Genomic DNA, 22359 nt, shown 5'->3' on the forward strand with positions numbered 1-22359 from the left:
GAAGCACAAAAAGTAAACATGATGGATTGAGGTAAGACCAATTTACTGGAAACAGCAATGAATTTAATAAAACACCCATACAATGAACTGTAACAATATCAGACATGAATGCTCACCACGCAGAACCCCAGCAGCACCCAACCACTCCCTCCACCACACTACATGACCCAGAAGGGACTCCTTTCCCTGCTCCTGGGAATCACGTGAGGTCATACAGAATAACCTCTGAGTCCTGCCCATGCCCATCTGGTTACTGCAACAACTAACCCTGTTCCTTGCCAGAACCAGGACAAATGGGGATGAGAAACCTCTTGCAATGCCCTACTTCCAGACTACTTCTGGAGTTATTTTTAGTGTGCAGGGACATGTGTGGCTAGTAAATGTATCAAGTGTCCATTAAACTTCATACAGTCTCAGTTGGATCTGGTGGTCAAAAGTCTTTAACATCTCTATGACTTCCACTGTTATTCAAGATTTGGTTGAAATTGTCCAAGAGATTGAAAAATTACTAGGGAAATTGGAGTAACAGTTGAGTGAATGGATAATGCTCCTGCATAAGCCTCATTTCCTTAGGACATTATACAACAAAATGAAAAATTTGCTGGATGGGGACATCTTCAATATTTAGCAGTATAGATGTTTTGTTTCAGTTGTTAATCTTACTGCTAGTTTGTGGACAGAAGTTAAATTTGCTTAACAGGAAATATAGCTAATCAGTCTTCATCATGCTTAGCTTTTTCTTTGGAAAACAAATAAGAGTTAAACCGAAAATATTCTCTCTTGAGTTATCTGTAGTTAGCATTTCCGATCAGAACATCCAGTTCTTTCTTCTCTCTTTCCTTTTAAAATTATGTTTTTATTTCAACCACTTTCTACCAGCAGGCAAAGCTGCTGTTACACTGTACCCAGCTGTGAAATCAATATGATTTTCATTACAAAGATAACAGAAACTCTCTTAGAAAGACTGTGAATTGCCAAAGGTCAAATAACAGTCAGTGGCACAGCTTAGAATTTAGATGCACTAATTAAAAAATCCTGTGGTATAAATATATTAATGAAATGCACCCTGAGAAATGTTTGCATTTAAGATGGCAACAATTTTAAGATATTACATTGTTTCTTTAATTACTATAGTTCATGTAAGTCACATCAAAATGTGATGGGTTCTTTCTCTGGTTTATGATAATTTCTTATAAAAAATAGGTATTAGCTCTTGTTTCTTTTTTAATTCACAAATATTAGAGCTTGATTAGACTTGAAAGTGTAACAGGCACAGAAAACAGAACGTATCTGGTAAGATTTCTGTCATATTGAACTCTAAAAATTACAAATACACCAAATGAATGGGTGCATCAGTTATTTCTGTGATATATGACTTCATTAGGAACAAGAGGAAGTGCACCATCAAACTGAAAGCAGTACTTGAGTCTTTCAGCCAAAGCAGCCAGTTGTATTAAATTAAAATCAGCATTTTAAAATAAATGTTATTACTCTTCCCAAGATCATCCTTGATCTCTTCTTTTAAATCTAAATTTTCCAGCAGTTAAGTTACATTTGCCTTATTGCAAATGAAAATATCAGGAAATAAATTATTTTAATACTTGTGTTTGTTTGATATTCCTCTCTCTCATCTCTATTTTTATTTAAATTCTCTTTTTTCCATGCAATGTGCTGAAACAGTAAACTCAGATTGCCAGTTATTGTGGGTTTTAATAGTTTCCTCACCTTACAGCTGAGGGGTTTTTGCGTTACTGTGCTCCCTCTGCTGGATAGCGCCTGTTAATTTTTTGTTCCCTGAGCTGTTCTAGTATCCATGTTCTGTAAACAAGCAATCACACTGCCTTAAAGAGAGGTATAAAAAGTGAGAATGCATCATTTTGATCTCAGATAATATGGAAGGTGACATCTGTAGGCTAGGAAAAATCTTAATGTCAGGCAACTCAAAAAACCTTCAGCAGACATTTGAGGAATAACAATTTACTATCTCTTGAGCAAAACCAGATGGGCACTAAATAACCTTCTTTCATTTGTATAACTTGGAGAAGGCGATGTTGCTTCTCATACTTTGGTAAGTACAACAGTACCCTCAGATGTCCCTGTAATGTTATTAGTGTCTCACTCTTAGTGGCATGGTTTTCATAACTTGCTTCATCCTTTGGGGAATCTTACAGAGCCACTACTGCCGCGCCAGCGTTTGCTGAGTGGAGAAAGCAAACATGCTCTCATGCTCAATGCCAACCCCACAGCAAGTGGTGAGAATACAATCTTTTCCTGTCCCCCCTGCAGTAAATAGAAAATTGCCAGTCTTTAGGGGCAACAAATTATTTTGTTTAATTTACCATTTATTTAATTTACTCTTATTATATAATGGTAACTTAAATGAAATATAGTTATTTACCATTAATATTTATTTAATTTAGTGTTGTTATATAATGGTAACTATTTGACTTCTGGTTCAGCTAGGAGACTTGTTTTGGGAAAAGGCATTATGGGCAAATTCTACTTAAGAAATTTTTTTCTAAGGTCAGTTTTAAATTTCAGTATCCAGATATATAAATTAATATTCCAGGTCTTTAAGTCTCCTAAACAGTGCTACAGTGAAATAATCAACCTAATTATTTTTTCTGACTCTCACTAACAAATAAAAACAACTTCCATCTACTTGTACACTTTCTTTTACAAAAGAATGTGCTTTTTAAAACCATTTTTAAAGGAAAAAAGCTGGTTAGAAGAATAAATTACCAGTTCCTAAAACCTTCAGTTCTTCCTGTTTAGAAGAAAAGACAGTTGCTTTGTACATTATTCTTTTGCTAAATAATAAAAGATTTTGCTGTTGAATAAATATTTTTCCTTAATTTAGCAAGGCCTAAATAAAGTCAGCATTACCATTTGCAGGAGAAGTTATCATAGGGTCAATTGATGACAGTTTTGCTGGTGGTGGGGCTGGACTAAGGAGGCTGGGATTGACTTCTGCAAAAGGGACCCTTTATGATTCCAGGATGAGGTAGGAAATCTTTTGCCTCAGATGTCCATTGAGTTGTAGCAACTAAAACACTTGACAGTGCTCGTCTCAGCAAGAGTATACACCATAAGCTTTGGGAACATTCCCAAGCAGAATATTATCCTCCTAGTGCCACAACAAGCTCATTAATACGCCAGTTACCCATTCAGTGGGACTAATCCAGCAGCCCCTGAAGTCAGTGAGGAGATTCAAGTTGTCATTAGGATGTTTGAATAAAACCTTAGATGGAGTTTGCATGATTTAAGTCACACCACAGGAATTATTTTCCTAAGTTTTAATGCTTGCTTATTTGCCAGTTTCTTTATTCCAAGCTACTTGTTTTTGTCCATCTTATGAGGAACAGTGATGTGAACTGGAAAAAGGAGTATGTTTTTAAAAACTTTGTGTACATTTCTGCTATTTTCCTAAGTTTTTTCAGAGAAGGAAATAGAATAAGCTTGTATTGGAATTTCATATAATACAAACTCAAATGCAAATATATATGTTGAACAGGTTTTTTTCTCCAGTATGTGACCAGGTCATGGGAAGAACTGTGTAAATTTCATAGTTGATGTGGATAAAGAAAGTGCCAGTTTAAACTGTTGTAATTCTCAGTCAATTCCTCTCATTCTTCATTGCTCTCTGGCCACACAATAAATTCAATAGTAAAATAATATTTTGCGAAGTATCTTATGTAAGAGAAGAAGAATTGGTATTTGCCAAAAAGAACCCCCCCTTCAGGTCCCAATATTTTTCCAGACTATGTTTTTTCATATGTTGGAAAATTTTATTTCCACTCCTATGCATTTTAACAGCAGTCTAGATTTTTTTTTTTTTAAATAATTAGATATGTGGGAAGTGAGAAAGAATGAACCTACAAGCTATACGGACAAAAGATACTATTTCACATAAGCATATTTATGGTTGTGGGAGGGAAACTTAGATCAAACAAGAAGGAAAGACTGGAGAGGATCTACTCCAGATTCCACCGATGTGATAGCAACTGCTACTACAGTACCCAGCTTTTTGAATTAAATATTGATAGAAATAAGTGAATAAAAGTCTGAATAAACTGAAATGTGTGTTCTGTCTTTGTAAAGTGCTTTTTTTTCAGCATCTGGAGTACCAGAATCAACACCCTTTTATTCAATTAATAGTACTAAATAAGGACATCAGCTGACAGGAAATAAGAAAGTTCCTATGGCAACTAAAAATAAGCACAGGAGGAAAAATGCGTCAACTGCTGTCAGCAGACAGCATAAAAGGTGGCTGCATGTCGATAATACAATACAAGCAGAATTAAATCCTACTTGTAAACATACACATTTTAATCGCTTTTACTGGTACTTTTTTTCTTTTTTTTGTTTTGTGTTTTTTTCCCCCAAATAGGACTGTGATACCTTGGTTACAGCGTCTATTTACCAATGTCTCAGATTGGTTTGCTGGTATAGGATCCTGGTTTTAAAGCCTACAAAACACAGGGACAGAACCCTGCATCTTCAGGAGAGCAGCTGTATCCCCTCATTTGGATGCTGATTTAAGAAAGCCTTTGGGTGCTTTAAGTCTTGTGCAACTCTGGCACTTTCTTTCCACGTTGTTCTTTGGTTCCTGTATACAAAATATTTGAGAAAAAATTTGGGTAGAAGCAGAATGTCTGGTAGAGCTGTGCATTGTGGAAGAAATAGAATTGTACACATCATGTAGGTACTACTTACATTCATTTAAAGTTGCACCAAGCTTGGGAAGATGTAGATGATAAAATCCCTGGTGAAGGGGAAACCTGAGTGTGCAGCTGCACTGCTGGGGCCATGTGCAAGCTGCTCCTTTCATCTCAGTGGGAGAACTGATTTTAAGGACAGTTTAACTCTTGAAATTCCTGAGTTATCTGTTTTTTCCTTCCTATCTGATCTTCCTACCTTCACCTCTCATAAAAAACACAACCAAACCCCCTCCCAGCCCTACCAGACGTGTGCATGGCAGAGAATGCTGCATTGCCTCCTCTTTGCTCTCTGAAGTTGTTGCTGCCCTTGCAGATACATCCCATCCAGGCTCCCTGTTCTCATGCACAGATGTGGTTTTTGTAGTAGAACTCTTCTGGTGAGCAGCATAGGACCCTGCTGGAGGGACTCTGTTCACCATGGCTTGTGGGGTTTACAAACCTCTATCAGTTTCTTGGCTAGCTCAGGAGACTTGGTTTCTGAGACAGAATATTCAGCTCTGCAGGTAGCAATGGGATTGTATTTCTCCCCTATTATTTCTATCCTGTTAAGTGATAAAAATGTGAGAGGATGCCAAAACAAGACCAAAAGTAAGAACTGGGAGAAATGTGGTCAGACTGCCTTAATGCCAATAAAGGTTCTTATATTTACTCAGGGCTTCTGTAATTCCTGTTTTTTTATATATCTGTTCCAATTGCTGATCCAAAATTTGACTTCACTACTCAAATTGTAAAAGGAATTCCATTGTTCCAAAGGCAACTTTGTTTTCAGTTTTAATATTTCACAACTTGACCTTCTGGGGCAAGAAGCCCACTCCTCACCTATGGTGAGCAGCTATGTCATATAATTGCTTTCATAAAACCAATTTGGGTGTGTTGCTATATATATATGTATATTTATGTATGCTTCCCAACCCTGTTGTCCCATGCTTATATGATAGTGTATGTCAGATGTAACCTATCATTATGTGACTCAGGCTGCAAGTCGACACATGTAACCACAGGCATGTGGAGTATGAATAGATACCAGGCACTGATACTATTATAGCTTACTCTGCAGTTTGGGTATGTACAGGCTGCTGCGAACAATACCCAGCCCTCTGTGGACTATACTTGCACTGACTGCATGTCACCACATGCACAACTCCAAAGAAATTTAGGAACAGATCATTAGGTAGTCCACAAACAAAACATCAGAAACTAGGTGATAGAGTCACTCAAAGGGAATCACTTTCTCAAACTGGCTGACAAGAACAAGCGTAAACACGTTGTGTTTTGCTCTGACATAATTAGCACAGCAAAGAAATTAGCTGTCTTCTGATTGAGTAAAGATGAATACTACACGTAAATACTCCAGCAAACAAAACACTTCTAAAATAATCAGAACCACGATGTCACTGTAAAGGAAAATTGCACATTATATTCTAACAGAAATTCAGAGGATTACTGCTGGGTGTTGGCAATTACCTCTAGATTAATAACAAACTCATTGTTATTCATGTCGTGGCTACCGGGGCAGAGCAGCCGGTGTCTGTGCGAGCTGCAGGCCTTGTGATAGGAAACATTTGGTCTCTGAGCCACCCGTTCCTGGTAGCAGTGTCAGGCAGGTACAGTCTGAAGCAGGAGGCAAGGCACAACCTGTTCTGTCCTTCCCTCCTGTTTGTGAGTACTCTGTGCTCTTCAACAGCTAGAGGAACTTATTGACCACTTCCCTCGTGCTGCCACAGAGCTGGGTAATTGCAGTGATTACAGTGATCAGATTACAATGCAGTTTTTCCTACTGTGCTTGTGAAATGCTGCAGCTCATCCCACCTTTAATTCATGGCAGATGGTAGATTTGCTGAGTGTATGAATGGGTGCTGCAGGACTAATCCTCTTTCCCCCCCCCCATAGGTTATATTCTTCACCTTGTGTGAACTAGCAGGGCGGTAAAACAGACAGCATGTCTACTTTGTACAAGTCAGACTTGATGTTGAGTTTATCCTCTCATATTCAACAGCTCTCTACTGAGTTCAAATAACAGCACCCAATAACAAGCAAAAAGGGCATCAGTGACATCATAATTTTTGTTCCTTAGGTGAACAGATACTCTTGATTGGCTGAATCTAAAGACAAGTATTAAGAAAGAAATAGAAGAAACTAAAGTTGTAGTCTGAGTGTTTGCATCAAACAAGCTTTAAAGAATGCATTGAGACATTGGAATTAAACAGTTTAGGTTGGATTTTGTTTTGGGGTTTGTGTTTTTTAAATACATTTTTGAGGTAGAAAATGTTAATGTATCTCTTACAAAATTAGTTTAGTTGTAACGCAGAATGAACTAAAGTGTTGTATTTACACCTGTAAGACCTATACTAAAGGCTGCTTCTAGTGGCTCAGGAATTGCTGACTGCTAAAAATGCCAAAATTTATGGAGGTTTAGGTCTTAAAAATATCTACAAAGCACAAAAACCAGTTTTCATATGAAAAATGTGCTTCAAACAATTGAAGTGGTAAAAGAATTTCACAAGTCTTGTTTGTGGAAGGGCTAAATGAAATGTCTTTCTTCTCTGCTGTGACATTAGTCATCTTTTGCTCTAATAAAGTCCACCTCCACTGGACCTGGTGAACTTCTTGATAACATAAATATTTGGCTTATGCTGATGCAAAAATTTCTCTTCTAGCAACAGCAACATCTCTTTTGACAAGTGCAGTCAGATTAGTCTATCCAGCACTGGCCACTGTGTAGACCCAGAAGATGAGAGGGAGCCTGCGTTGATTATCACTATTTCAGCAAAGTCCATTGTTTAAAATTTGTCTGGTGTTGGACAGGGAAGGCAAAGGCACTTACATAGGGTCTGAAGTTCAGGTAACTCCTGCTGACCAAGAATGTGAACAAACTCCTAAAAGAAAAGCACTTTTCAGCTGGAAAGAAGTGATAATGAGGGGCAAAAAGGAGAAAGCAGGAATGATTTTTTTCCTTGCTCAACATGTTTCTGTTTCTTCAGCAAGTGTAATTTGGAAGAGGAAAAATATATGACTGATGCATTAAAATCAATCATGCTAGAAAATGCAATATTCAAAAAGTTCTTCAGATATTCTGGAAAAAAATCTAAATAATGACAAAATGTAGTGCAATGATTAGCACTCATTTGCCATATTGAAGGCAGAAATATTCAGTAGTTTAATTTTACTCATTATTATAAATGGCTCTTGACTCCACTGGAAAGTCCAGCTATATCACAGCTCTTGAGATAACCAGGTTATCTTGTGCATGCAGCTTACAATGCATGTGGCAGGAGGGCATGTAACATGCATAAGTCACTGTCCCGAGCACAGTGCAGCACATATTGTTTGCACCTCACACAACATATTTATCATTTTATGCTAATATATGGTAAGGAAATTTTTCAAAGAAGTATAGCAGGAGTGTTTGAAGTCTTCTTATTGTAAGTCCCTGCATGGGGTCCAAATGCCTGTTCCAAGCCCAGGCCCTTCAAGGGTAGGCACACGTGTGATGAGTGCTTGGGAATCTCTTGATTACAAAGGACACAGGACAGAGGGGAAGCTGCCAGAAACCTCTGTTTTGTTAAAGGCTGTGATGGTAAGAAGGCTGAAAACCTTTAGGGCTTGTATCCATAATCAGCTACTGATGGTTTGAGCTGAGGAACGGGAGCTCCAAGGGTGCCAGCTTCCCCAGTGAGAGGCATGAACTGCAGGAAAGTGCTAGGAAGCCCTTAGCCCCTATTAACAGTGTGGACCCTCAGATGGAACAGGGTCCTTGGACTACCCCTGCACTGCTAAACAAAGTGAAACCATTGAAGATGCTTGACCTTTTGACCACTGGGCATAGGCTACCCATGTCCACCCTACGCACTTGGCTTTACATCTCTTCCATCTGCCCAGTGGCAGTCCCATGACCCCAGCTCACAGCTGCTGTCTGAAGTGATGCTGTTGGCTTGCTGTGAAGCTGAAGTTGCGCCTTGGGATGCCAGGGCCATGGCATGGTACAGGGAGGCTGTCCAAAGGTGGCCAGTCATGTGGGACAGTAGTGGGGGCCATGTCTGGTTAAGGTAGTGCTGGAGGATACTGAAAACATTAAATAGTATGGGTGATTTCCAGCCTGGAACCTTGGCCCTCTTATTTACCAGGTAAGAGACTCTTAACCAAAGTCTTAGGTTTAGCCTGACTTTTTTTTTTTTAGCTGTCACCCTGTGTTCATGGAAAACCTGCTGTTAAACAGGACTGCTTTGTGAAATTGCATCAAAGAAAGATTTTTGCTGTTTGACATTAGATTGTATTTCAGTACTAAATCACATCAACTCCAGAAAAATATCAGGAAAAATGGAAAACATGTTTCTGCTGTCATCCCAAGTTTTGTTTGCAGTTCTTTATATTAAAGCCCTGATTCTGCAAGAATTTTGAAGTTGATCTTGTGCTTGTCTGTGCTAGGTTTCAGGGATATATTGTTAGGTACTGAATCAGTTCTTGGTTTTGCATGTAGTAGGTTTATGTTTTGTAAAATCATCTGGTCTAAATGACGTTCCTAGGGAAGCATATCAGCAGTTCAAACCATAAGAATTTTCACTGTAGCCATTCTGCATTTTGTTACTATTTGCATGTGTTAACATTATGCATTTTAAGAAAATGTTAAAAGGACACAAAATTTAGAAAATCAAGCAGTAAAACACACTTCTGGTTCTTTCTGGCAGTAATCTGTGCTATTTTAACTAGCTTCCTTTGGATTTATGCACTCTGATCAGTCTTTAATTAAAAAAAAAACACACACTTTTTTTGTTTTTGTCAATGAACCTCTTATACTGGAACTCTTTACAGTCAGACACCTGGCATGGAAGCATGTTTCATATAGATGTTCCATTAATGAGTTCAATATTTGATTTTATCCTTGTCTTCAAGAAGCATCCAATACTGATTCATTTCACATTGTGCAAGACTGACGTAAGGCAGAATTATTTGTTTCCTTACGACCATTTATTTCATGTTCATCATTAGTGTACTCAGCTGTTTTGCAAGCAGTAATGAACTTCTTGCCATACTTGTTTGCTGCAATGAAGAGTATTATTAGTCCCATTTTTCAGATAGTAAGCTGAAGCAGACAAATATGAATAATAACTTTAACTACAAGTTTTGGACTCTGAGTAAGAAAACAATAGACAACTCTTCTTCAGAGTTTATTAGTTCACAATACAGCCCTCCCCAATGTCAGGTGTGGGTGTCAGAACCCCACACTTCTGCAAATGTCTTCTGCTCAAGCTGGTGCACAGTTGAGGGGCTGAGGAAGGATGCTTTGGGGAATGGCTTTGTGAGGTTAGCTAGCTGTAAGGTCTAGAAAGGAGACCTTTTCCTTACTAACCACAGGGAGTGATCCCATTGATGTAACCCCCTTGTGTAATCCCCACCTTTGTGTTTTCTGGCACAGCACAGCTGGGAAAGGCAATTGTAGAGACCGTCTGGGCTTAGTCTCCTTTATCCTGGGGTCAGAAAGAAAATAGGCTTAGCATGGACAGAATCCTTGGAAACACTATTTATCAGCTGCTACTGAGCATATGCAATCAGATATTTTCTCAATGATTTATAACTTGGCTATATTTTGCAATATACCCATCCATACACATAGATGCACAGCAAAAGACTTACCCATCACGCAAAGACTATTCAATGCCAAATTTCACTTCTTTGCCTCAAGATATCATACTGCCAGAAATGATTTACAAAACTGTTGAAGTAATCACTGGTAAATAGCATGATTGGCAAATAATATATTTTCTGCTGATTTTATTATTGAAAACAACTGGACAATTTATGCTAACACTCTTGGAAATCAGACATAGAACATTTCAACCCTAACAGTTAAATTCTGGAAGAGTTTTTAATGACTGAAATGAAGGGTTTCTAATGGGAAGAGTTTGGCAGCGTTAACTACAAAGAGCCTTCACCATTCAGTCTGCAGTTGCTTCTCCCAAATTGTGAGTTGCAAATCACCTCCACCCCTAATTCTTGCCAGAATAACAGTGCCTGGTAAGAAGGGAATTCAGAAGTTTTAATTTTTTTACTTGGATCATGGGGATAGAGAGATTGAGTAGCTCTAGTATATATTTCTATGAACACCCCACTGCTAGAAGCAGATAGGGAAGTATTTGAGGACAAATTAAGAAGCAGAAATTATTTGTATGTACAAGGTACACAATGCCTGTAATGAAATTTTTGAGTTTACTAATCTTTCTGGAATGACTAGGAATAGTGTTACCTGTTATTTCCATAGCTGCTAACTTCCAGCTGTAGAATCAGTGTGTTTACAGTTTTGGTTTGGCTTGATTTTTGTGATAGGAATTTAATGTGAGAAAGATGCAGACTTATGTTAACATGAGTCCTGCCACAAATAAGAAAAAAACAATGTGTACTTGTCAGGGCAAATAAGTTATAAAGAGTGTATACAAAGGAGTATGTATGATTGTGATACAAATGGGTTTGGTGGTTTTTTTTACATTGCTCATTGAAATACTAAGTGCAACAATGCCATTACTTTTTTAATAAGTTTATCATTCTGTTAGCCTGGGCTTAAAAAGAAAGCCAAAGGGCCTCACCTTTGAAGTGTTTAGATTCAGGCAAGGACAATACTTAGTAGAATCCATGCAGAAACTATTTTAACAGCATGGGGCTAAAATGGGCTTACTTTTACATCTTTGGGAATTGTCAGGCATTTTGTACCTGTTTATTTCACAGTCACATTCCAGTTACAACCTGCCCATAAAAATCGGAAAATACAGCATGGAAGACATTATTATGTATTGAGGTATTCATGAGAATGTTTGATGTGTGTATTTGGGAGGGAGTGAGGAAGAGCATCAGCAAGGAAGTGTTTTTCCTTACACTTGCAAGAAATGAACCAGTGAACTTCTTGTGACTGGGAAATTTATACCAGCACATTGCATAAAACAGAGTTTCACTTATGAGCACAGTAATTCCCCAGCTTCAGGTGTCAGGGGACAATAGAAAAGACAGATTTTTGTGATTGATAATGCACAATTGACTGGACATACCATAAAAGTCAACATCCTGAGTCATGTTTTATCAGTGTGGTGGTAAAGTTATTGATATTTCTGAGTATTATTTGAGAATAATAAGTAAAAGAACATCCTTTCAACTGGGAGTTTGCAGTCTGTTTTTCCCCCTCCCCACTGCTAATTGAAGGCAATACAGGGTATACCTGATAATAAATGCTCCATGTCCTTACCTTATTTTCTCTGTGAGTCCTTCTTGGAGCTATGTCAGCTAACAAGCTACTGAAGAAGTCTGTCCCTGTTGGAGATGGATACCTGAATTTGTTAACCTCACAAAGACCTTTTTTCTTGACTCTTTTATTTTATTTTTTTCTATTCCCTGGCACAACCTATATCAGAATGATTACAGGCTGCAATCACTTAGCAGAGCATAGGGGGAGCAGAGATGGTGACACTGTCCACATGTTATCTCACTGATGACAGGTAATAAAGCTCCTGTCTGACCTGTTCCAAATTGTACATGTGTTATTACACACTTGGATTGTCCAGATCTCCCACTCCAACCTCTAGCCCCAAACTTTGATGGTAACAAGGTTTTTATGATAGAAAAACAAGAAAGTCACTTGTATATTAAAAAGAAAAATCTGCTTTGTTTTCCCCTATTCTTTTTCAGTTTTAAGTCTTTTAGAGGTCTTTTAGAGGCATTTCACTAACCTTCATCTTCAAGAATTCAAGCAGCTTTTTTTAGCCCAAAGGAACAACTTTCAAAGTTGTTCCTTACTATTACATACAATACAACTTACTATTTTTCTTAGCAAGACCACATCCACTCTCAACAGAAATATATTACTTGGAATTTATAGTGTAAGAGTCATCGTAATGAACCCACACTAGTTTACTATCACTTACACTCAGCCCAAACACATTATATAAGTGATGTGGGGTAGCTTGTCTATCTGAATACTAAAATCTACCCCACTGCTTTTGTTGTCCTGCCCTGTGTTGCGTAGGATAATAATTGCTGCAGCTCCTGAACGAGTGCTGTTGTCACTATTCATGTACCTATAACTACACAACATCATCTGCTCAGACAGTATGGAACTGGGTACATTTTAGATTTGTAGATGTTATAGCTTATGATTAAAATATTTATAGTCTTGAGGTACAACCCATAAACATGAGAGTTTATGCTCATGCTTACCAACATTAAAAAAACATCCTTTTTTCTTTAAATTGAAATGTCTCAGTTTAAAGTAAGTACACTTTTCTTTAAAAATGCAATTTCTATTCATGGCAATGACAGTCTGTTCTAAGGCCTAATTTTGCTCTTGCTATTCTCAGATGTTAATGGGTTCAAAAGTGCATTTTGCCTAATAAATCTTCACATTGTATAAGTCTTTCAGAAAAGAGGGTTTGTTTGGTGTGTTATGGTTAGTTGTTTTTTTTTAAACTTGGGAGCTTTTACAGTTTCTGCTGTATTGGTTGAAGCTTTCCTGAATTACTTCCAGTAGAATTTTTAGTTCTGAATTGCAAACACAATATTTTCTGCATTTGTGTTATTTCATCTAAAGCTGATAGACTGAGTTAAAAAAGCAGAAAAAGGAGTTTCTGTCTTACAGTTTACAAACAAACTCCCAAATGGACAAGAGAAACAACAGTTGAATCTGAAAATTAAAGAATATATAGACATACTTGTGACAATATTCTTGCATGTATGGCTATGGCTGCTTTTCAGAAGTGCCTTGGCATCTTAATGGCACTGATTTTGATGGGGAAAAAGCAGCTGGCCTACTGCAGTAATTCTGAAATCCCACAAGGTAATGAACCGCTTTATTAGGCAGCAAATACCTTTAGAAGTGAGGCCCATGATGACCAGAAGCAATATGTTACTTCACTAACTACAGTTAATATTTCTTTTGCATAATGATGTAGTTTTAAATACAAAAAGTTCTGAATAGCCTAAAAGTTTAATTTTTATGAAACAGCAATAAGGGATCATTTATTTTAGCTGTAGAAGTGATTTTAACAGGCTCTTTTTGTGTAGTTTTAAAATTTTTGTTCCATCTTTCGTTTGAATACTGCTTATAAAAATCTTAAGACAAAAATATCACCAGGAAGTGTGTTCATCATTATTACCTGACATTATCTATCTATCTATCTATCTATCTATCTATCTATCTATCTATCTATCTATCTATCTATATCTGTACAACTAATCATCTAAGTAAATGTACATGGGTCAGATAAAAAAAATGTGAACAAGTTAAAAATACCAAGTCCAACATAGCTACAACAAAAATTGAAAATTATTGTGCCAATCAGTGAAGATTAAACTTTGTGGTCTGCTCTGGTGGTGCCCATAGTTAGAGCTGCTGTAGAATGCAGTCCAAGCCGGGTTGGAGCCCAGCTGTGCAGCCAGCAATCCAGGACACTGCCAGTTGCATCCCCCTGGGCAAAGGGAGCACAGCCTGTCATGGGCAACAGCCTGGGGGGGCTGCAGTACACACAGGCCTGCTGAATAACAATCCAGTTTTCACTTCTTAGCTTCAAAAGGGACTTTCATTTTAGTAAATCACTCAGGGTTATTTTTTAAAATTTTATTCCTAATGACATCTTTTTGGGGGTACAGAAAGGTAAAAATCAAGAGACATTTACTATTTGTACAAATACTCCATGCTTACTGCTCGTAAGGAGCAATTTAAAATGATAAATCATTATTCTATAAATAAGATATAGACAGACAACTTACTGGACTCCTTCCAATAAACACTGAGACATGCACCAAAATATCAGAGTGCAATTACTTTCATTATGTATTCCAATTAATCTGAAAACAACTGAGTCTGTAAAGATCGCATCCTGCTAATTTTTACTCACATGGACCCCAACATTATTTATAGAATTGGTTGTCCTCTGTTTACTTGATTAAAATATGGACTAAATCAGGCACTGCTTTTCCAGAAATAGTTCTTGACTATGATAATTTGCCATCTTCTGAAATTTTCTTTATTTAGCCAAAACACAAGTGCATGTTTTACTTCATGGCAATACTTTAAACTTATGTCTGCTTTAGAACCAATGACTTAACTAAAAAAAACTAAACAAAAAAGCCATTTTAATATGTATCTGAAGGTATAGTCTCTAGTGTGAACCCATGTTCTGATATTCCAAAGACGTTTGGTTGTTTGACCACAGTGGTTTTCCAATAAGCATAATCAATCTTTTTTTGTTTTGAAAATCAATTTATAATGAACTCATCTTCACCTTTGACATTGCTTCAGTCAGGAAAAGGATATGTGGCTGTTGCAGAAATATAACTGTTTCTGACCCTATTGCCAATGATTTAGACATTCTTCTTGGTCTTTCAAAAGCAATGACTTTTCTGTCTTTATTATTTATTTCAAAACCTGCTTCCTTCTTCCTTTAAAATGGAGATTCATTTTTGCATATTTGAAGTCCTCCATGAAGGGGAAAGAAATCACATGAATCTTAAAATGTTTTAAGATATTAAAATGTTAGCTAAGAATATACTATTAATGTAGCATATTTTAATAAAAAACTTTTAGTTCTCATAAAGGATTGGAAAGTTTAAGGAAGAAGCTTGATTGCACTTCCCTGGAAAATACGTTGTAAGTGATGGAAGAGAAAAAAAAGCAAAACCTGAGCTGTGGGACAATCAGATCAGGCCAAGAACTTTCTCCACCCCTGGAGCCGTTGGGTAGGTGGGGTACAGACTTGATGAAAGTTGGTGCAGTGTGTGGGCTCGTGACAGCCCTGCTTTGGTAGGTGGGCTCTACCTGCACAGACAAAACCACTGAAGACAAGGATGTCTGGCCTTGGTGGCCAGTGTGCCATAGAGCTCTCCTGTGGAAGGAAGAAAGATACAGCTTTTGCCTACTCCTTAATCCCCCAGCTTCCCAAACACTGAACTAATTAATTATGCCTGTAATCCTCTCCTCCTCTGTCAGTTTAAGTCTTCTCTTCTGACCTTGTTCCTCCCTCTTGGCCCCTTCTTCACTGGCACCATGCTTCATTCTATGCTTAATTACTCCACTGCACTTTGTGTTCTCTAGTTTGAAGCCCCTGCTCTTTGTTTTGTCATATTCTGGTAATGCAAATAATCCTCTTCCTTTGAAGGTATTTGTATTCTGTGATCTTGTCTCCCCTGAGCCTTCCCTTTGGCAGACTGTAGAAACTGAGTTTCATCTGTCTAACCTAAGTCACTAGATACCTTTTAATGATGTTTTCTCTGTGTTTTCTGTACTTTCATGGCACTTTCAAGCTGTGGGGAACAGACTAGACCCAAAATAAGGTCCCAGTGCACTTACCTATTTTTACAAAATAACAGTGTACAATAACTCCTCCCTCCTGAATTTTTACTGCAACTCTTCATGTGAAGGAAAGTACCAAGGAAAAGGGGTATCCATTAGCCTATCAACAATTTGTTGATCTGTGCCCAGTCTAAAATATGTAAGTCTGTGCTTCACCATGAAGGGCAGTACTGAGACAATTACTGTTTAGAGAGCTGTTATGTGTGCCTTGTCTAAACTGCACTGGCTGAACACATTGATTCTAATGAAGTTATCTGTGGCTTGCATTGACTAATTTAGAGTCTTTGTCTTTCCTAAATCTTTTCTTACAGATGAAAAGTTGATGGAGAATCCTGTGATTCATGGCAGTAAGGATACATTGGAGAAGATAACAAGCAGAAGGAATGAGGCTCCTTCGTGTCCTGAATCCTTCTCAGGAAGGGACCATGTAACAATGTACAGAACGAGTTAATTGAGGAAGCTATGGAAGTACGGTGATCAGAAAATGTGCAATGGTCTCTGATGTACAGAGGTACTGTCTACAAGCACTAATGTCTCAGCTGGTTTTCCTCCATCATCTTGTCTGCTATTTATTTTTGATCCTAATGGTTTAATCAGTGCTACGTGGACTGAATACTTCATATACCTGGAGTTCACGGAGGGCTACAGCAGCAGGTTGCAAGAGGCTCTTGGTAATGACTGCCATTCAGCTCTGTGCAACCTGGTTTTATGGAAAAATGTTGTTACAGATAAATATCTTGAATCACCAGTCATTTAAAATACCTCTTTGTCTGAGGTGTCTTGTATCCACTAGTCATGACTCCAAAAGTTAAAGAATAAAACCTGTGCCAAAAAAATACCTCACTTTTTTTTTCTGCATTTCTCAGTGTTTAGCGAGTATTTCTGTAAAAATAGAAGTAAACTTAGGACAATGCTTTTTCTAGAATACTTATTTATCTCAGTACTTTCTCATTTTGCTTTAATATCATAAGTGATAATTGCACCCCTTGGGTACCTCTTGGCTGATATCTAAACCACATCTACAGCTGTTTTCATTTTACTATGAAAAATTGTTTGAAATGAGAGGCTACGGATGCTCTAATACCCGGACCACAAAATGAGCTATCAATAAACCTCTATAATTTAAAAAAGCTAAGTGATGCTGAGATTTATAAATTCCAAATATAATTTCACTGCTACTGAATACCATAGCCCCATTCTGTTGCATTAAAAATAAAGGAGAAAATATTAAAAAAAAATAACTTTATGCATTCAGAAATCTCACAGAGCCTAAATAATAACTCTGGTCTTGACTTGGTAGTACACAAAGGATCTACCCTGTGCCACAAGATTTCCCAATAACTTGCTGCTACTAATAATGCTTAATGGTTTCAGTGGAACTAGAATTTCTCCCTAAGAAAGTTACTTTCTCATGCTGTTATTGCAAAGTCCAAACCAAAGAACTTAATCAAAATTACGTTGTGCTTTCTAGCACAAACGACAATATGTTTTGTAGGCTTCTCCGTAAGAGGTAAGCAGCACGGATGCCCTAGTCCTCACAGGAGACACAACCTGGGAATCCCACAGGGTGCAGTAGGCATAGTACAATAAGTTCTGATTAATCATCTGATGAGGAATGCCAACAGGCAAATACACTGGAAAACACCATTTGTCTGTAACATAAGTCCTTGGGGGACAGGTAGGGAAAAAATGAAGGGAGCGCAACAGGTAAACTCATATTTGCAAAACAATCCTCTTCCAAGCCTGGGTCTTGAGTCATAAAGCAGTCCAGGATGTCCACAATTGCCTCCCAACTTTGTGCAAGCTCTGCAAAGGAATGTGTTCAGTGTGAAAAAGACACTCTAAAATAGAAATACTAATAATTATTCTCCATCCCTCTCTTCTAATATTATAGACATTTCTAACTGAACAGAGTTGAAATAGTCTTTATATGCTCGTCTAAATAAATTCTGATTTACTATGGAAAAATATGAAGTAGCTTTTCCTTATGTACAAGACTCTGTGGATTCCAAGACAGTGGTATCAAATTCCACATTCTGTTCCATATTCCATTTTTTTAATTTCAGCACATTAATTTATTAGAGCATGTTGCAGTAATTTTTTTTCCCTATCCTCCTCCTGGAGGAGGGGGTCGAAGAAGAAAGCCCATGCAACCAGAGCTTGTGGCTAAATGTATTTTTTTGACATGACATTTATGAATGATTTTTCCACAATCCTTCGCTTTGAAGATATTTTTTTCTTAAGATTTCTGACAAGAGGTTAATGCAAAAGGTGGCTGAGCAGAGTTATTCCCCAGGGTCTGGAAGCTGTAGACTGCCTTTCCTGCTAGTGCTGAGCCTGCAGCCAGCACACTGCCAGTCAACTGGGCACTGCCTGGCACCACCCTGCAGTTCCAGCCCAGGGTGTCCACAGGCAGAAAGCACCTGTGTTTTTTGTGCTTTTGAGGTTTTCTTGTTTTTTGTTACAAGGTCCAAAACCATTACATTGAAAAAAAAAAGATCCAAAAACATAATTAAAATTTAATATATTTTATATATTAAATATTAGGTTTTGGTAAACTGAATTACCAGAAAAGTTGTGGATTTTTTCAACTCATTTCATATGCAAGAAGATAGAAACTTGCATGTATCTGATGTCAGTCTTTAACAGGTTGCTTGGTGCAACAGAAAAACTTTGAAAGCGTCTCTAGTCACAAATCTCAAGAATACAAAAGACAATGCCAACAATCTGCATCTGTGATGCAACAGTCCAGTATCTGTTTGCTAAATAATGATATATTGTAGAAACTAATCCAATGCATACAACTCTAAGAGTATGAGAGGAAAGAAGCAAAACAAGTATGGTATGAAATGTGTGCTGGGCAGTCTTCTGAGGAGAGGGAAAAATGTGATAAGAAAATAGAATTTTATATTCTGTACATTCCAGTTCTTTAAAGCCATCTGACCAAAACATCTACTATTAGCTGTCCTATAAAGAATGGGAAATTGGTGGCTAAAATATGTGAAAGGAACAACAGTTTAAAAGCTAATTGCTCTTATTTCCATATAATTCAAAAACATAAAATTGCCTGAGCAAAATGACAGAAATTATTTATTCCTAGCCTGTGAATAACCTAAGGCTTACTTGTTTCCCTATTCTAGAAAAGTGTGCATAGGAAAGTTGAAACAGGAAGCTCACGTATGCATTTCTTTCCAGGGTGAGGTTTGTCATTCAAAGATGGTACATAGCTCTCAAACCTGAGCAGGGATGGGTCGTATCTGGAGATGCACCCTTCCCTTGCACAGGCCTCAGATCCCACACCACAGCTTAAAAGTCAGCATCCCCTTTTTATACTAGGAAGAATTACTGCTCTCCCCAAAAGCATCCTTGAGAGGGTCTTTGTGCCAGAATATGTTGTACTGTCTCCCCTACAGCAGGGGTGTTTGGGGTGACTGTGAAGCCGAAGGTTCATGGTGCCACAGCTTCCCTCAGTGCAGGTCCATCAACCTGAGTTGCTGGATCTGTGCTTTGTCTCACAAAAGCAGAGGACAGCATCTCCTGCCTTAGCAAGAGACTCCAGTAGCAAGAAACACTGCTGTAACTGGAAGTTTATTTAATTAATTTAATTAAACTCAATACTGTCAGTGCTACATAGCAGGACTTCAAGTTCAATAGCTCAAAAGTTAGGACAGTAAGCATCACTCACAAAAAAGCACACATCAAATGCATTAGTTTGAAAAACTAAAGCAATTTAAAATTACCAGGATAGAAAAAATACTTAAATCTATAGAAGTGAGTGAGTGAAAGGCAGTATTGTCACTGCAATCACAGTGTCATAGGCTCACAGGATAATTCAGGATGAAAAGAATCTCATAAGGTCACTAGGTCAGCCTCCTACTCAAAGCTCTGAGCCCAGACCAGGTTGCTCAGAGATACACCCATTTGGGTCCTGAAAACAAAAACCTCCAGAGATGGAGATGCACAGCTTCTCTAGGCAGCCTCTTCCACAGTGTGATGGGGAAAAATGTGTTCCCTTTCAACTAACCTGAATGTTTCTTATTTCAAATTATGCCTCTTGTCTCTTGTTCTCCTGCCTTGTGCCACTATGAAGAACCCAGATGCCTCTTCTTGCTAAGAACCCCCCCATAGGTGCTGGGGGAGTGCTTCTGGGTCCTCACATAGTCTCTTCCAGGCTGGCCAAAGTGGTTCCTTCACTCTCTCCTCAAAGGGAAAATGCTCCAGCCCCCACCCAGCCTAGGGGCCTCTGCTGAACTCACTCCCATTTGCCCATGTTGTTCTTTGTTCAGTATCTAGATAATCCCATCCCTCAAACCACTGACTAATGCAGCCCAGGACAGTTCCCAGTCGCCTTCTCCTTCATGTGCCAGAAGTGCACTCCAAGAGGACTCACTGAATGACTTCCTGAGGAAATGGTAGGCTGAGCAGTCTGAAGTTCCCTGGGTTGATTTTTGTGCCCTTTCGAAGATGAATGAAGCATTTACTTTATGTCAAAGGAAGAGAGTAGAGGGAATAAAAGAGAAGAATGGGCCATTTTAAGCTCTGGTTTGCAGCTTTTCAGCTAGGTCAGAAAGAATCAGAAAGAATCCTGAAAGATCCATGAATTGTCTTCCGGAATGTGAGAATGACAAATTAGGTCAGATTATGAATCTGCTACATAACGCTAAATCTAATAGTGATCAGATGCCTAGGTTTGGGTATTAGAAAGAATATAAATGAAGGGTTCTCTTGTGTGGAATACCATCTGGTACCCCAGGACACCATCTCATCTTCAGCAGTCATTGAGTTTGGACCGGTGCAGCTCATAACTGCACCTAAACCACTCTGCTAAACAGTCCTGGTAATCCCATTGTTTACAAACTCATTAAATTCCTTTATAGCTCATTATAACTTTGGTAACAATGAATCACACAAATTATCTGTTATGTTGGAAAAAATGTTTCCTTTTGTTTGATTGAAACATACAGTTGAGGCTGTCCCCTAGCTTTTGTGTAACAGGAAACAATGAGAAACTAACAATTCCCTGTTCACCTTCTTTCCACAGTATGCAGTTCTCTTAGATCCCATCAAAGCTGCTTTCGAGCATTTTCTTTCCTGATGAACTTCCTTTGGGATACATTTCATATGTCCATCTGTCTCTCATCCTCTACCCATGTGTCTCTCCCACAAACACCAGTTTGAGAACTGTTTACAAAACAGTCCACAGATCTCCTGGCAGACTCTTAAGCAAAACACAGCCTCTAGCCAAAGTCTGTGTTTTGGAAACTGTTTTTCTTTAGTAAGTATAGTTTCATTTTTATTTGATTATCTCCATTTGCTAAATGTGGTTAGCTAGCATTTTACAACAGCTATATTTCATCAGCTGGAGAGACTCTTGTGCTGTATTTGGAAATGGGAGTGAAACATGTCAGGAATGGCCTTCACCAAGGTCTTTCAAGTTTTTTGTATTCAGAGGGCTCCCCACATCCCATGTCAAGGTGACTGCCCAATGGAGGCCATCACTGCCATTCAGGAATTCAGGTGGGAGGCTTTGGCAGAGGACTTGGAGATGGGAAGGGAGAGGCAGGACAAGGATGTTGGGGTGTGAGTGCCAGCACACAGCTCCTGCTGGCATCTGCTCTCTGGGCTGTGGGCATCCTGCCAGAGCAGTGCCTGTCCACAGTCCTGGCCGCCTCATTCCCTCAGGAACTGGGATCGTGCTTTTCATACCGTCTTTACCTCTGCTTGGGGCTGCGTGCAGCACCTTTGCCATGCCACCACCAGGTGCCAATTCTTCCTTCTGTATCTGCGCTCCAGCAGAGCACAAGACAGTCTTAAAATATTACCCTTGTATTTTAGTTTTAGTAACCTTAGGATCAATAGTGATATAAATCAGTGCTGGAAAATTATTTCTTGTTGTGAAGGGAGAGTTTCAGCACACTGAGGTGATGAAGCAGCATGTTCTGGACCGACTGCACCCACAACTCCATGTACTGCTCTATGAGGCTTTAGTATCTGTCATGTAGCAAAGAAGCTCCTTTCCATTGTTTTTATCATATGGAACTGCAAAGGTGCATTTTATCCTTTATTAGCAAGCCAGGTCCACCAATCATTTTAATTCTGTGGGGTGGACTTACTTTGAGGGCAACTTTTCTTGTCATTCAGTTCAGAACTGCATGTGTTATCCCTACAAGGCAAACTCCTTTCCCTGTTTCTCTCATCCTGTCTCCAGTAAACATCAAACCCACCAACTAGAGACATTATTCTAAATAGAGCAAGGAAAGGACAGTGTATTGTTTTTTCCTTACAATGACCAAAAATGTGATCAAGTATAAA

The 22359-nt window shown here is 38.4% G+C and overlaps 1 protein-coding gene across 1 annotated transcript in view; it reads left to right on the forward strand.

The window, feature by feature from the left end:
• LOC148184338 (uncharacterized) overlaps positions 1-17142 on the forward strand; it is a 45161-nt gene extending 28019 nt beyond the window's left edge. The window contains exon 3 of the mRNA XM_088055702.1: positions 16359-17142. Coding sequence (XP_087911828.1) covers positions 16359-16370 — 12 coding nt within the window. The 3' untranslated portion in view covers positions 16371-17142. The remainder of the gene's footprint in view (positions 1-16358) is intronic.
• The last annotated feature ends 5217 nt before the right edge of the window (positions 17143-22359 follow it).

Source organism: Pseudopodoces humilis, chromosome 5, assembly GCF_049639895.1.
Source record: "Pseudopodoces humilis isolate 2021_Gansu_Grassland_sample_001 chromosome 5, ASM4963989v1, whole genome shotgun sequence".
In the NCBI taxonomy this organism is placed as follows: Eukaryota; Metazoa; Chordata; class Aves; order Passeriformes; family Paridae; genus Pseudopodoces; species Pseudopodoces humilis.